At 40.7% G+C, this 14,935-nt stretch overlaps 1 protein-coding gene across 4 annotated transcripts in view; it reads right to left on the bottom strand.

Annotated features, from left to right (window-relative positions):
• The window catches only part of ZNF385D (zinc finger protein 385D), a 600,803-nt gene that overhangs the window by 121,277 nt on the left and 464,591 nt on the right, over positions 1–14,935 (bottom strand). For all 4 annotated transcript variants that reach the window (XM_043509038.1, XM_038392476.1, XM_038392478.2 and 1 more), the window contains one exon: positions 8,836–8,946. In XM_043509038.1, the coding sequence (XP_043364973.1) occupies positions 8,836–8,946 (111 nt within the window). The remainder of the gene's footprint in view (positions 1–8,835; positions 8,947–14,935) is intronic.

Below are 14,935 nucleotides of genomic sequence, written 5' to 3'. Positions count from 1 at the left end.
GCTCTCATCTCAGACCTTCTCCCTTTTAAATTAACTCCTCCAACTGCTCTCACCTTGGCCTTTCCCTCTTTCCTCTGTTGCTCCTAGCAATTATAAGACAGTTTGAGCCCAGGCATGAGCTGAGAGTCTGGCCTATCAACAATTTCTTCTTCAAAGGGCAAATGCTGCAGCCTCTGAGTTCTGTGTTAGAGCAGAAACCTTTGAAAACAATTCATCTCCATACTCCTCAGTTAGAAGAATGGTCATTAGAAAAGACAGCTCACGTGTGTTTAAAGCTTTGCCAATTCTGTATAACTAGACTATTAAAAAGAGGAGGGCTCTGCACACTCAGAGATCTTGTGCAGCAAAACGGTACCATTTTTGAAAGCTCTCACACTTTTTGCAGAGTACAGTTGCTACATCAAAGGATCAGCTCTTTGAAAGGCACCAGGAGGACAGGCAGAATGTGGAGCAGGAGAAATCATCCACAAAGGTTGGCCCAATGCTCAATGTTGCCTGAAAAATCTATATAAGGGCAGTTGCCCTTTACCTTCCTTGCTCCCCAGCAATTGTTAGAGAGAGTCTCTGTACAATTCACACGTGGCCAAATTTTGACTGCAGCTCCAGCCTGACCAGGCTCTGTGCTCATACAGGTCTCTGATCAGGCAGGCTCACCTCTGCACCAGCCACGGTAGCATGGGCATTCAAATACATTTCCTACCTACAGGTAGAGTCTGACTCCATATGTGGCCACAGTTCACTGGAGAGTGACGTTTCGGGAGGCAGAGATAACTCTGTATGGTGGAGGGCTGATGGTGATGATGGCTCCTTGGCTGAGTGACAATGACACAGTCAGTGAGTAGACCAACAACTTCTTTCCCCATCTCTCCCCATCTCAGCACTAGAGTGAGCTGCCAGCTGACATGCTACTAGCTTGAAAATCTCTCTCCAACCCTAGGGAAAAGGAAGGTCTGAGTGGCAGTGCAACTAAACCCCTCACAACATCCCTACCATCCCTCCTGACAAGCAGTACTTTTGTGTGGATGGGAGGTAGCTCTGCAGGCATTAAAGTAGCCTGTGAACAACAGTAGATTCCACATTCTCTGCAAGAGAAGAGAGAGGCACTGGGATCCATGGAGAGCTGATGGAGGGAGAAGGTCATTTATATGAGCTTCCTGCCTTATGGGTCCTCTGCAAGAGCTAGCCATAGAGCAATTGAGCATCTTTGTGCTCCATACTGTGCTGGACTTTATCAGGCAAGAGAAAGGAGCTTCCCATACCCCGCAGGATTTCATCCAGGGAAGGCAGCTCAAATAGCCCCAATAAATACTCAGGAGCTGAAGAAGAAGAAGATAGAACATGAGGTGTGGTGAGGTCCTATGGTTTTCAAATATGTCAAAACCATGTAGCCACTGCATGTATGTTATAAAAGTAGGTATATTATATATTGTATTAAAAACTCTACTTTTAAAATACACTGTATACACCTGTTGTATAACATTATTTTTATCCTGATTAGCAATCATTTAATTTCTGCTTTCTGGTAACCATTTTAGAAATGCTCTGAGGCAATTCAGGAGATGTGCATGTCAGCTGGATATTGCTTTTCTAGATTTCTGGCATGTTTAAATAATTTAGAAGCTATCAATCTAGATTTAAAAAAAATATTGGCTCTTATATAACCACAAAAACAAATTAATGGCAAAAAGAAGAGAGAAATGAAGTAAAAAAATGTGTTCTTTCAAAATATAGAATGCAGTTCAAAATAACAGTTCCAGTTTTACAGTATGGCAGGAGAATTGCACAGGTTCTGACTGAAATTTTTTGTTCCAGCCTTTAAACTTTGTGACATAGGAAAGAGGAGGTAATACTTGTTAAAATGTCCTTCATATGCCTGTAAAAACAGAAACCATCTCATATCCAAAACAAAATGTATCGGGTTGTTCTCAAATTTTTTATTTATGCTATATAAGTGCAAAGTATTCTGGGTTATTTTACTGGGCTTTAATAATGCCAAAAATCTTATAACTCAAGTAATTCTTCAGAAATTCTTTAGGGTTTCTACAATGCACTGATATAGATGCTAGAGATTCCCTGGACATCTGGACATCTAGTCACTTTCTATTACTGTTTATTACTTTTTTCCAGTCAATGATTTAAACCAGCATCTCTGGAAAGGGTAGACATAAAAGCATATTTCCATTTTGAGTCACGTTCTGATCTCCAATGAATAGCATGTGCAATTCCATATTTGAAATCTGAAATTGCTCCTGAATGTTGATCTCCATACTAAATGAAAGATGGTGCTTCACTGAACAGATGTAGCATAGGACTAAAATAATGTATGAAGAAATTAAGTTAGGAGAAACTGGGCTTATTTCTCATTGGAAAATACACTCTAAGATACACACAAATGTTTCATTCAATATTACATGTGTTTATACAGGGGATATCCATTGTCCACCACCTGCAGAGCATCTACACTCTTCCATGGTAGAGTCTGATCACAATTGGCCATGATCCTAATTAGAGAGCAACTTTTACAAATTCTTGCAAACACTGGAGTCCACTGACCTCACTGAGATGGTGGGCAGGCATAAGGATCTGAATTCCCCACAAGGATCAGGGTCTAACAGTGAATTCACTTTGCTGATATGCTAATAAAGGACAAAAGAAGAAGAAAAATATGCCAGTCACCAAAGAAATGTTGTCCTAAGAACATTTAAAATTGTGCTCTATGGCTTGCAGTACATGGTACATGCCTGTATATAATCATGACTGAGTTTTTATTAGAATGGCAATTTTTTAGTATTTATTAGAATGGCAATAGAGGCTGATGTTTTTGTACTGAGAATGGATTCTAAATGTAAAGGATACAATCTAAAAAATATCAGGATAGTAGGAGCAAGTAGGATACAACTAATTCACGGAAAGGGTGATAAACATGGAGGTAGATACCCCAGAAGATGACTGAAGCAAATAGCGTAAACGAATTCAAACACTACCTAAATTTATAGCTGAAGAGAAAGTGTATTGAGGGATAACAGGTGTGAAAGCAGGAAGGTGGAATTCTCAATAACGAGGAGAGAATGGGGTATTACCCTGATTGACCTTTTTCTGTTCCTAATGGGATGATTTTTGAAAGGCCTGCACAAAAGGTGACCCTTGCCACGTCACCCATCATGTAAGTAAATTCTCAACTATCCATGCAATTATAGCTCTAAATGTAAACAGTGGATATGCACAGATTCTGCCCATTGATTGGGGCTTTGGAAATCTCTGCCCAAATGTCTAATATTTCAGCATGCAGTGTAGTTGTAGCCATATTGGTCCCAGGACATTAGAAAGACAAGGTGGATGAGGTAATATCTTTTATTGGACCAGTTCTGTTAGTGAGAGAGACAAGCTTAATATTTTTTATTGGACCAACTCCTATTGGTGAGAAGTTGGACCAATAAAAGATATTGCCTCATCCACCTTGTCTCTCTAATATTTCAGTAGTTTTACATTTCAACATTTTCTAATAAAACATCCCCAGAATAAAATTTTATTTAGTATGTATCTTCCATTTTTTCTAATTTACTCTTACTAATCAGTATTATTCCAAAGGCTATAAACAAGAAAGGAATAACACAGATAAAATATGATTCATCCTTATTCTGCAGGCATTCTGCAGTGGTATTTGCTAGCACAGACTTCTGTGTCAGTTTAGAATTCCATTGACTTGAACTGGCCTCCATATGGGCTCCGGGGTCTGTGTTTGCAGGATTGGGGCGATATTAAAGTGAGGGGGGGAAACAAGGCAAAAGAATGATTGATAAGGTCTCTCTGACAAATGCTCAGCTCAAGAGAGTTTTGCTACTGTTGCTATTTAGGTTAAACAATTATTTCTGGCAAGCACAGTAGGAAATACTTTTATATTTGATCACAATGGCAATCTAGTGCTATGCACACACCAAATTTCCTGTCCAACTTTCCAACACAAGGCCAACTGGATGATCACTCAGAGATCTCCATTACCCAAGAGTAAAAGGAGAGGAGTTTGTGCTGTAACAGTTGACCTAGTTAACAGGCCATCACTGCTGACTTGGTGACCTTGGCAAAATAAGACTGGTCCTACTCAAGGCAGAAACCAAAATGGTGGGAAAAAATAGAAAAACTTGACATAAGTAATATTTTTAAGTAATCATTCCTTGCTGGGTTTTTTTGCAGTTAGTTCCTAAACCAGCAAGCACTTAAGCATGTGTGTCAGTAAGCACATAAGTTGTCTCACTAAAGTCAATTGGGGCTTGATCCTGGATGCTGCTTAGCACTATGATGACAATCCAGCAAGATGTTTAAGCATATTCTTAGTGTCACAGACTTAATGGGAGTAATCCCATGCTTAAAGTTAAGCATGTATTCAACAGTTTTCTTGGATTGGCACTAGACTACTCTGGCAGCTGGCACAACTGAGCTCTTGGACCACTCAAGTGCTTATTGTTCAGCATGTGCTTAAATGCTTCACTGGAATGGTACCATGTTGAGAATGCAGATATTGAATGGAGATCTTTGAGGCTCACTGCTAGAAACAGATAGAGCAGAGCCCACCTTTGCTGTTTCAATGTTCTTTCGCATCTCACAAGTTATTTGCTCATTCCTCCCTTCTCTTGTATGAAGAGATTTATTTTAAAAAGAAATACCACTTACATACCCCTGACATAAAAATTTATAGATAACTTCTTCAGAAAAAATAGACAGTTTTAGACTATTGTACTACTTTTTTATTTTTCCTTTAAACTTAATTTTGTGACCATGCAACGAGAAAAAAGCTCTTCTGTGCTGAAAGAAATCTGTAGAAAAGGGGAGACAATTCTGTATCTTGAACAAAAATGAAAAAATCCAAAAGAGCAGTTTTACTATTAACATTTTCATAAAACTCTCATACAGTAAGTAAATGGAGTTTCTATTCATTACTGGCTGATAAATCTTATCTCTGGGATCTAAAAATAAAGTTTCATCAGTAGAACTTCCAGTAAGGTCTGGTTCTTATGGCTTTAAATTACATTCAACAAAACATGGTAGAAATTAAGGGTAGGAAAGTTCAGTAAGACATTTTCAAAAGAGAAGAAAAACTTGCAATATGTGTAGATCTGCCATATTACAGTACCACTAATCACAACTTGTTACCTGATGGCTTCCTTTCTGAAAGTGACCTTTCCCCTAACCTGTGACATTTATGTCTACACTGCATCGGGAAGCAAGCCTCCCAGCTTGGGTCTGCAGACTTGTACCAATGGGATTCAACCTAGAGGGCTAAAAACAGCTGTGTTGATGATGCTTTGATGTTTGTGGCTTGGGCTGGAGCTCAGGTTCTCAACCCTGGGAGTAGTGCAGGGGACTGTGGAATGGCAGTAGGTGCTTGAGAGCCTGAGTTTCAGCCCAAGCCACAACATCAAAGCAATGTTAACGCAGCTGTTTTTAACCCACGTGCATGAGGCTGGGAATTTAGGCTGGGAATCTCAATCCAGATGCAATTTAAAAATAACCTTAGTCTGCTGCACCTCTCTTACTCCAAATATTGAAAGGAGTTCAAACTTACCCATGAGGCTCATTGCAACCATAAGCCAGATAAATATTTGCAATACCATATAGAAATACTGAATACTTGTTAGTGTTTTTAAAGCCTCTGTATAGCAATTTCTGTAACTGATAAGACTATAAGAATGACCTTATTGTGTCAGACCAATGGTCCATCTAGTCCAGTATCCCGTCTTCCCAGAGTGCTGGGTGCCAGATGCTTCAGAAGGAATGTACAGGACAGGACAATCATTGACTGAGCCACCCCTGTCATCCAGTCCCAGCTTCTGGGATCTGAAAAAAAGAGCATTATAGAGATACCAAGAGACCTGACTTTGGGTGGAGCAGAAGGAAGAGATTTGATCCCAGAGAGGAAATCATTAGGTAACAAATTTTCCATTAAGGACTCTGACCTCTACCTCAGTCAGAGACACTTGAGATGCAATGAAAAATAGGGAAATATTAAAGAGAAGGAAGAGAAGTAGACAGACCTTCCCTTCCCTAAAATTAGTGGCATTAACTAGTTTAGGATCACACAAAGTTTCATCCTGTGGAAGGATGCTGCTCCAGAGAACTGGAATTCAAGCCTGTAGCATTTTAAGATATTATGACGTGACCAGGCATCTGCTTTACAGATTTCTTTCCAAAAAGCTGCTGTCAAATGTACTGAATGAACTGATTCCTTCTGGGACTGGTTTATTTGCAGCTGCACGTGCCTCTGAGAATGACCATTGTGTCATCTATTTTTATCTTTTGAATTATTCTTCCTAGCAGCAAAAGAGGAGAAAGACTATAAACGCAGATTCAGACATCTGTGAGCCAGTGTCGGCGCCCAGTGACATATTGTTTGCTTCCCTCATGAAGAAGATTTTTTATTTCAGATTTCAAATGGTTGTGAATAGTTTCATCTGAGGAAAGCCTACCTCCAATTAGCTGGAATATTTCTCGGTTCAGGGACCACTCTGAGTTGAGTGTCTGCCAATGACTTTACCAGTTCAATTGTGTGTTCTGTGTCCCTTTTATGTGGGCCATCTGGATGCAGAGTAGGTGGCACTCTTCCCAGGAAAGGATGTGTATCATCACTACAGTGTTGAGACTTGAGGATTTTGTTCCTGCTTGCAGATTTACATATGCCACATCATGTTGACTGATTGAACCGGGACATGGCTCCCCACTCAGATCCTGAAGGGCCAGAGTGGCTGCTGTGATCATTAGAGTTAACGATTCTCTGAAGCCTCACTGACTTTGCCAATGTTCCCTTGTGTTGCTATGCTCCGAGGTGAGCTCCCAATCCTGAAAGTCTTGGTATACATAGTAGGATTCTGAAGTTTGGATTACAAAGATAGGATCCTACCTTCATCTGGGTATCCTATTTTCACTCACTGAGAGGCCAGATAACTCTGAATGGTATCTTTACCCATCTTTGTATCCCTTGTTGGGAATAGTTCCAGGGCTGTGAGAAGAAGCTCTTGTTGTGTTCAGGGAATAATTTCTATACATGAAACCAGAAGATCCAGGACTGCAAGTAAAGATGAATGCATGACACTGGGTTGACTGTGGAGATCAGTGTCTGGATTTTGTCATCAGAAAGACACTAGGCTTATTTGAATGTATCCTACTCCTGAGGTGGGCAGCACTTACAGAAGAGATTCCTGATCCCCCCCTTAAAGTTTATGAGAAACCTGAATTGCTGAAGCAACAAGTGGTCCTCTGAATTACTTCTCATGAGGAGGTCCTTGAGAATAATGCTTTGATAAGTATGCTGTCTAAGAATAGGCCTGGATGAGCTCCTATATTTTTCAACCTATTATCTCTACCAATACTGTTGTGATCACCTTGGGATTGAACTGCAGATCAAAAGTTAACCTATTGTAGTGGTAGTGGTTATTTCAGTAGGCGAACAATTGAAACTATCAATCACAAGGCCTGTTTGGAACAGGCAGATAAGTTTCTGCTAAATCCAGTCATGTGAGAAAGCTTCCAAGAGAGATGCAGTGCCTGTGGAAGAGAATATTTTGTTTCCATGACCCTGTAGAATTCCAGGGCTTGGCAGCTAAACCTCTTTCCTTTGTCAGGCACTTCCCAATTCTTTCTACTTGCATCTTCAAAGGAGAAAAGAAGGGGTTTGGATTGGAGATATTTGCACTTGACTTGAATCTGCTCATACTCTTCCCTCTGCTTTACTCAACAGAGTCTATCACCTCCTTACATTTAAATATGTCTGTGTACAGAACCTTGCCTGTTCTCTCTGGCTCGGGGTTATGATCTGGGGATAAGAGTTCTGCTTCTTTGGGAGGAGAACTGGATCTTATGGTAGATAATGGGGATCTGGAAACATTTGGAACTTTTTGGTGGCATTGGGTGGTTTATTCCCTGTTGGGGCACCTTTCTTTTCTTATTGGGAGATCTTTTGTGTCTTAGCCTGTATGTGAGGATCTTGAGCCTCTGTGCTGTTAACTGGCTAACATATAAATAGAGAGGAAGCACAGGGGCACTCCTACAGAAAGAGCCCAGAACTTCCTCTTGGGAAGAAGAAGAGTCTGAAAGGATGGCAGATTCCTTGTCCAATTATTACCCACTTATGAATGTGGAATGGGCACCTAGAACTTTTTTTCTTTTGAAGGTGGACTGAATCAGGGGAATGTGAGGATGTGGAAGGTCCAACAAACCATCCAGACTCTGAGCCTCTTCCCCTTACAGAGTGAGAGTTTTCAGGCTGAGGGCAGTCCCCTTTACCTTGGATCATTTAGTTGGGGATGAGGTGGGGGATAAATAGTGAAAATAACCTTTGTTTTTAAAAGCTAGGATTGCAATGGATAAGACAGCAACACTGAACTGCCACAACTGTTTACGCTACTAGAAGTACAGATTTTGGAGCATGAGCAGAAGAGGTACTGCCAAGCCATATGGACAATTCTGACGTGCCTCTGATATTTAAAGGAAAAATAGTGCAGCCAAATTATCTAGTACTGGTAGAGGCAATAGTATCTAGAAATTCTATTGCACCCATTAAAGATGGTGGATCAGTCCTACCCTCACTTATACCCTGTGCAGCACCACTGAAATTAGTAAACTGCAGGAATGGAACTGAGGGGAGAATCTAACCCACCATGTATAAAGTACCAAGTAATTGCATCTGTGTACAGTACCCTACATCCTCATCTACAATGGATCCACAGTCTAAAATCATTGTTTCATTTACGCATAAATTAATACACACACAGAAGAGACTCTCTCATTGCACATCCAGCATAGACTAATACATATTTTTAGACTAATACAAAATAGTCAACTTACATCAGAATTAAATCTCAGCTGGCAAATGTTGCATGATATGATTTGCTTTCTTCTATGAGGAAGAGGAACCCCAAATGTATGATTTATTACAGCTTTCTGAATTGGGTCCATCTGTAATGAGAGAAAGAGAATAATAAAAGCTTTTCTGTTCCATTGGAAGGTTGCCTATGCCACTTATGGTATTAAATGGAATCTGTCCAGTGCCAATCCATGGCAAATATTATTCATTTGGTGACAGTACATTTCTCTCTTTCTTTTTCTATTATTATTTCTGCTTTTTACTGAGAATAAAAAGGGGGAAAGAAAACATGTAATTCGTAACCTTGAAAAGCATTTTTTGGCTACTATTCATTTCTATCTCACTGCAATGAAGAAAGCTGACTCAGTTAATACTGAACATATTTACCTAGCAACATGCTAATTTCTATTTTTACTTTAAGAAAACAGCAGCATAAAAATAATACGACTGTAAAAAAATAAAATATGAACCTGGGGAAAAGAAAAAAAGAAAGGGAGTATAAAGTGAAATGTGAATGATGCTGTATAAACAACTCCATACAGTATGGTGCTTAGCTGGCTTTGCATCATGGCAGGATTCCCAAGTATTATGAAAATCTTCAACCTTGTCCTAGTTCCAGAAATTAGTCTTTTAGACGAGGCAATTTTTGTCAGAGTCAGGGTAAATTCCAAATCATCTTTCAAGTGTCTGAAGATTATTTCTCAGCCATTTAAATAAACCTATTTTCAACCATTTTATCCCTCCTTTAGAGAACATTTCTCTAGGTCAAATCCTGCTCCCCAGCACAAAGTCTGAGTAAATGGGCTTTACACACAGAATTTCAACAGGGGTCAGAGTGGAATGATATCTACCTGCCCCCTCCAGGCTGTGGAGTGCAGTGTAGCATTAAATACATGGCTGTATGAGCAGCTACCATACTTACACTCCTACCGTGCCAGTCGATTCTTATCCCCACTAGCTGTACTTTAGCTTTTCCCCTTCCACCAACTGTCTCTCCAAAACCCCTCACAATCCTCCTTACACACTCACCATGGAAGCATGGGTCTAATGCAGTCATACTATCTGGGAACCTCTCTGGTCACTGCTGTTCTTTGAGCCCTCCCAAAGGAAGAATCACCATTGTGGAGGGTGCTTTGCCAGAAAGGCAAAATAGGCTTTATTACCTTTCTTGGACAATCTTCATGAGGCCAGAATGGGATAATGTGTACCTGTAACCCACACACCTCCTGGGTATGGTGCTCTGTCCCATCTAATGGCACTGAGACCACTGAAAGATTAATAAAAAGAAAAGGAGTACTTGTGGCACCTTAGAGACTAACAAATTTATTAGAGCATAAGCTTTCGTGAGCTACAGCTCACTTCATCGGATGCATCCGATGAAGTGAGCTGTAGCTCACGAAAGCTTATGCTCTAATAAATTTGTTAGTCTCTAAGGTGCCACAAGTACTCCTTTTCTTTTTGCGAATACAGACTAACACGGCTGCTACTCTGAAACCTGAAAGATTAATGAGTCCGATCTACCATATGGCTTACCATAAGGCCATATGGCTTTTAGCTCATGCAGTAGCGACTCATTCATTTAGCTCCAGAGGTCCCAGGTTCGATCCCGCCCACTGACGACAAGGGTCTGTAGGTGTTACACACTCCCTCAGGTTCATACCCACCCATTGTGGGTTGCCTACCTGGGCTGGATTTCTAATTAGGTACAGTAGATGCATGCCTAGGGGCGCTGGCATTCTAGGGGCACTTAACAGTTAAAAGTGGGTTAAAAGTTTCATTTTTCATGGAAAACATGAAGGTCAGCTGTAGTTGGCATGGGGGACTGAAGATGCTGTGCCTGGGGGCACATAAGGTGTAAATCCGGTTCTGCTGCCTGCAGTCCATCTTCTCCCTCAAAGCGTAAATCAAACCCTCTCCATAATCCAGGAAAAGGGCAGAGGCTGCTAATGTAAAGGCAGGTGAGTGCCTCTTTCCCATGTAAGTGGTGAGAACTTTGAGCAAAGTAATCTCTATGCATGTTGATCTGGGGAACATAGTTGGATCATGTTTTGGTGCCATGGTTAGATCCAATAAGTAGCCTATTTTATGGTTCTATTTCAGCAATGGCCAAACTTTCATGAAAATCATCATTCCGGGGGAAAGGTTGCAGAAAACCTAGCAAGATTGGCTGGTCCTGTAAGAAATCTATCATTTAAATTGCACCAAGAGAGATTTATGTTAGACATTCAGAAAATCTACCTACTTGTAAGGGTAGTAGAAAGCACTGCAACAGATTACCTAGGGAAGTTGTGGAATCTCTGTCCTTGGAGGTTTTTAAGAACATGTAAGACAAACACTTATCAGGGATGGTCTAAAGAATATTTAATCCTGCCGCACGGGACAGACCTAGATGACCTATTGAACTTCCTTCCAGTCATACCTTTCTCTGATTCCATGATTTAGGCCCAAAATCTCACAAAAACTGTTCGTGAAATTTCAGCACCAATGCTAAAGGAAACTTCCACAAACCTCCAGGTTAAAGTTGTCATGACTCTTCCTCTTTTGACAATAACCATTTGATAATTATATGTTTTAAAATTTTAAAATAGCTTTATAATAATTCATGAGCCACTCATTTAAGCAACTGGGAATCTTTATCTTGAGGCACGCTGTCACAGGGCTGTACAAAGTCATCATCTGAGTCATCCAACCCCTAACCATGATGCATCCAATACTCAGATTGTGTAATTTTTATATTTATCTTAAAGAAATTAAATTTGTTCTGAACTAATGCCCCTATGGTTCACTTCTCATAAGATAACATATGAGGTATTTGATAAATGCAGGATTGATGCTTTGTCTGTGGGTAATTCATGATTCAGGGGAATTGTTATAGTAGGGAGATGGAGCTTTTCATCTCTTCTAGTATGAATCTGGAGCAGCTCAGCACTGAAACATTGTGTCACGTGATGGCTATTCAATAGTTGATGTTAAATGGCTTGTGATCTTAGGTCAGTCCCTGGTGGAAAAGGGTTCAGAACATAAAAACACCACCACAAGGTGGTAAAGCTCCATGACAGGGTGTATAAACCCCACACTGGCCAAGTGAGAGTTAATCAACTGCTCTGGACTCAAGCAACCCTACCTTTCCACAACTGTCTGGCATGTCAGGGGTGGGGAGCGGGAGAAGTAAAGGGAGAAGCAAAGCTCAGCTGGCAGCAGACTTTGAGGAGTGGAGAACAGACCTTCAGCCCTCGGCTCCTACAGAGAGCCTGGCTGAAGGCAAGAGCTGGTCAGGAGATCACTGACTGTTGAGGCCCACGTTGAGAAAACGCAGGCCCCCCAGCAACAGATTATTACTTAAAATATTGCTATAGACACTCGCCTTTGGGCACTGAACTAAGCCATGGCCTACTGGAGGTCTCTGAAAGAAGAGAATCCTTCCACGGAAAATATATTATATATATACACATAAAAATAGTGTACGTTGTGTAATTTTTTTTTTAAGTTCAGATAACTGAGATAAGGCACAGGATGAAACGTAACCAACTGAGTGGAGCACAGAAACGTAAACTGGCGGAAGAAAAGAAACAAAAAACTGAGTTCCTATGAACTCAGTTGGAGGGCTTAGTATCCCACAACCAGACCCATTCTGCTGGCAGCCTGGAGATTGGAGATCAAAGGCTGGGTAAGTTCAGAAACCCTTCATGTGCCCTGGGGGACCAACCCTGTGACAGTTCTGCAAACAGCTTACGTGGAAACTATCAGCTTGTGCTAGCCCTCTTAGATTTTGCTGAACAAAACCCAAACATCACATGTAATCGTACCATGCCTAGCACAACGGAGCTCTGATCTGTTTTCCACTGTAATACAAATAAAGTACAACAACAAGGATTAGTTTGATTATATCAAGGACTGTAATGATAACATGTTGTGGCACAATGTGATGATGTCACAGTTTGATCTAATGTGTGCACTGCAATCTTTTCATGCTGTAACATCATGTTTGAAAAGTCCATGCCCCAGAATGTAGTACAGAACACAGAGCAGGAGAGGGGCAGCTATATGGGGAAAGGAAATAGCCTGGCAATTTAGGAGTCCATTCCTGGGTGGTACAGAGAGGAAAAAAGAAGAGTGATCTGCTTGTGCCACCTGACTGCCATCACTAGAGCCCAGGGTCTGCTTTGGCTGATTTTACCACATTTCATTGGTGTTGAGGCTTTGGGAAATGTGGCGTAGATATGTCTATGCAAGCTGGGAATCACCCCTCCCAGCTCAAATGCAGACATAACCTTAGCCCCAAGCTAGACATGGGAACCTCTTCACACTCACCCTATCACCTCAGGTCAGATTACAAGAACTGAATCGATACACTCTTTTCTCTCTTCCAATATACCCTTTCCCCCGAAAGGCTGAGATTTTTAACCCAGTACCTTAGTACTTCAAGTATACAAACAAGAAAAATTTGCACTGCCTGAATATTTCCTGAGAATTAGAAACATATTTCCTTCCACCTGGTCCTAACCTCTAAAAGATAGTCCTTTATGTCTCTTATCCCATCACATCCTTGACTCTGCCAGTGAAATCAGACTTGAGTACCTGTCTGTTCTCCCACAAATATCTCCATGCTTTCTTCCACACTGCCTCTTATGTCTGGATTGCCCTTCCTGACCTAATCTTTAATTCAGATCCCTCCTCAAGACTCACTTTTGTTGAGACACCTTCAGGAAACCAACCAGCTAACGATGACTAGGCTAAACAGCATTTGGGGGATAACTTACCTATTAAAAAACAAAAAGACTTTGATGATTTATGTGATCACTCCATTCCAGGTCTATCCTATTTTTTGTACTAGTCTGATTAAAATTAAATTGTGATCTCTCATCAGTAATGATTGTTTCTACCTATTTGTTTATTCTGTTCCTAGCGTAATATAGTCTGACCATCATAGGTGGCTCTGGGTCTTACCGCAATAAAAATAACTATTCCCTGAAATCTCTTGTCTTTTCGAGTTCCATAACTTCTATCCTTTAATCAGTAACATTTTAAATAAAGTTGGACCTGGAATACCAAAATAAACATTAGTATCAATTTTTGTAACACATAATCCACAGGCACATTAAAGAAATTAGTTTCATCTGCCAACAGGAACAGATCACAATCAGTGGTTTAACAAGCAAACTGAATTGAGACTCTCAAATTCTCAAGTGGATTAGATGGTTTGTCTGCAGCTTTAGATGCCTCATATATGGCCACAAGTTCTGTGACATCATCTGGGAATTACTGATCTTCCAGTTAGTTTCTTCGATATTAAATGTTTTGTAGTGATGAACCTTGATCTGTTCTCTCTACCTGTCCTTTGCCTCAGTTTCTTCTCTCTCTCTTCTTCCTCCTCCTTTGTCCCTGTCTCCCCAATCATTCCCTCCCCCTCACCCCCACCTTCTCCCACATTATGCACTGGCCCTCTGATTCTCTACATAGCTAGGTGATGATACCAGAACTTGGTTCAGCTGCTATAGTACTTGTGCTCGTTTCACAGATGATGGCCTAGACTCTCAGCATTAACATACCCAGGCTGTAAACTAGGCACAGAAGCACTACAGTTTTCATATGATATCAGGGAGCCAACGATCCAGGAAATAAGCACTTAAAGTACAGTACAAAAGCTGCTTCAATGGCCACTAGACTAGAACAACTAATTTCTCAAGTATTTGGGTTTATCCACCTCTGTGGTAAGGATGCTGACTCGAAAGGGGCTTGGATTTCTGGTGGAACTAATGTCTGCCCATTAGGTTTAACAAGTTTTCAGCACATAATTTTTGCAAGCAGTAGGTTTTTGGTTGGGTGGCTATTTATTTTTTTGGGGGAAAGGGTGTGGATAGAGGATCAAATATTCTCTGCAGATTTACTCTTCTTTTTCTGCTGATAAAGAAATATATGCCTGCATATTTCCCTTCCTTTTTGTATAGATTTGTACTTCGCCTGCTCACTACAGAACTATGGCCTTATGATTTGTGCTTGTAGTGCTATAAGCAAAGCTCTCTGGATAACCTCCAAGCTGGTTCAAATACAGGAATCCTTTCTCTGCCAATTGCTCTTTGA

The sequence above is a fragment of the Dermochelys coriacea genome, chromosome 2, assembly GCF_009764565.3.
Source record: "Dermochelys coriacea isolate rDerCor1 chromosome 2, rDerCor1.pri.v4, whole genome shotgun sequence".
NCBI classification, from domain to species: Eukaryota; Metazoa; Chordata; order Testudines; family Dermochelyidae; genus Dermochelys; species Dermochelys coriacea.
This window is presented reverse-complemented; position numbering and strand designations above follow the sequence as displayed.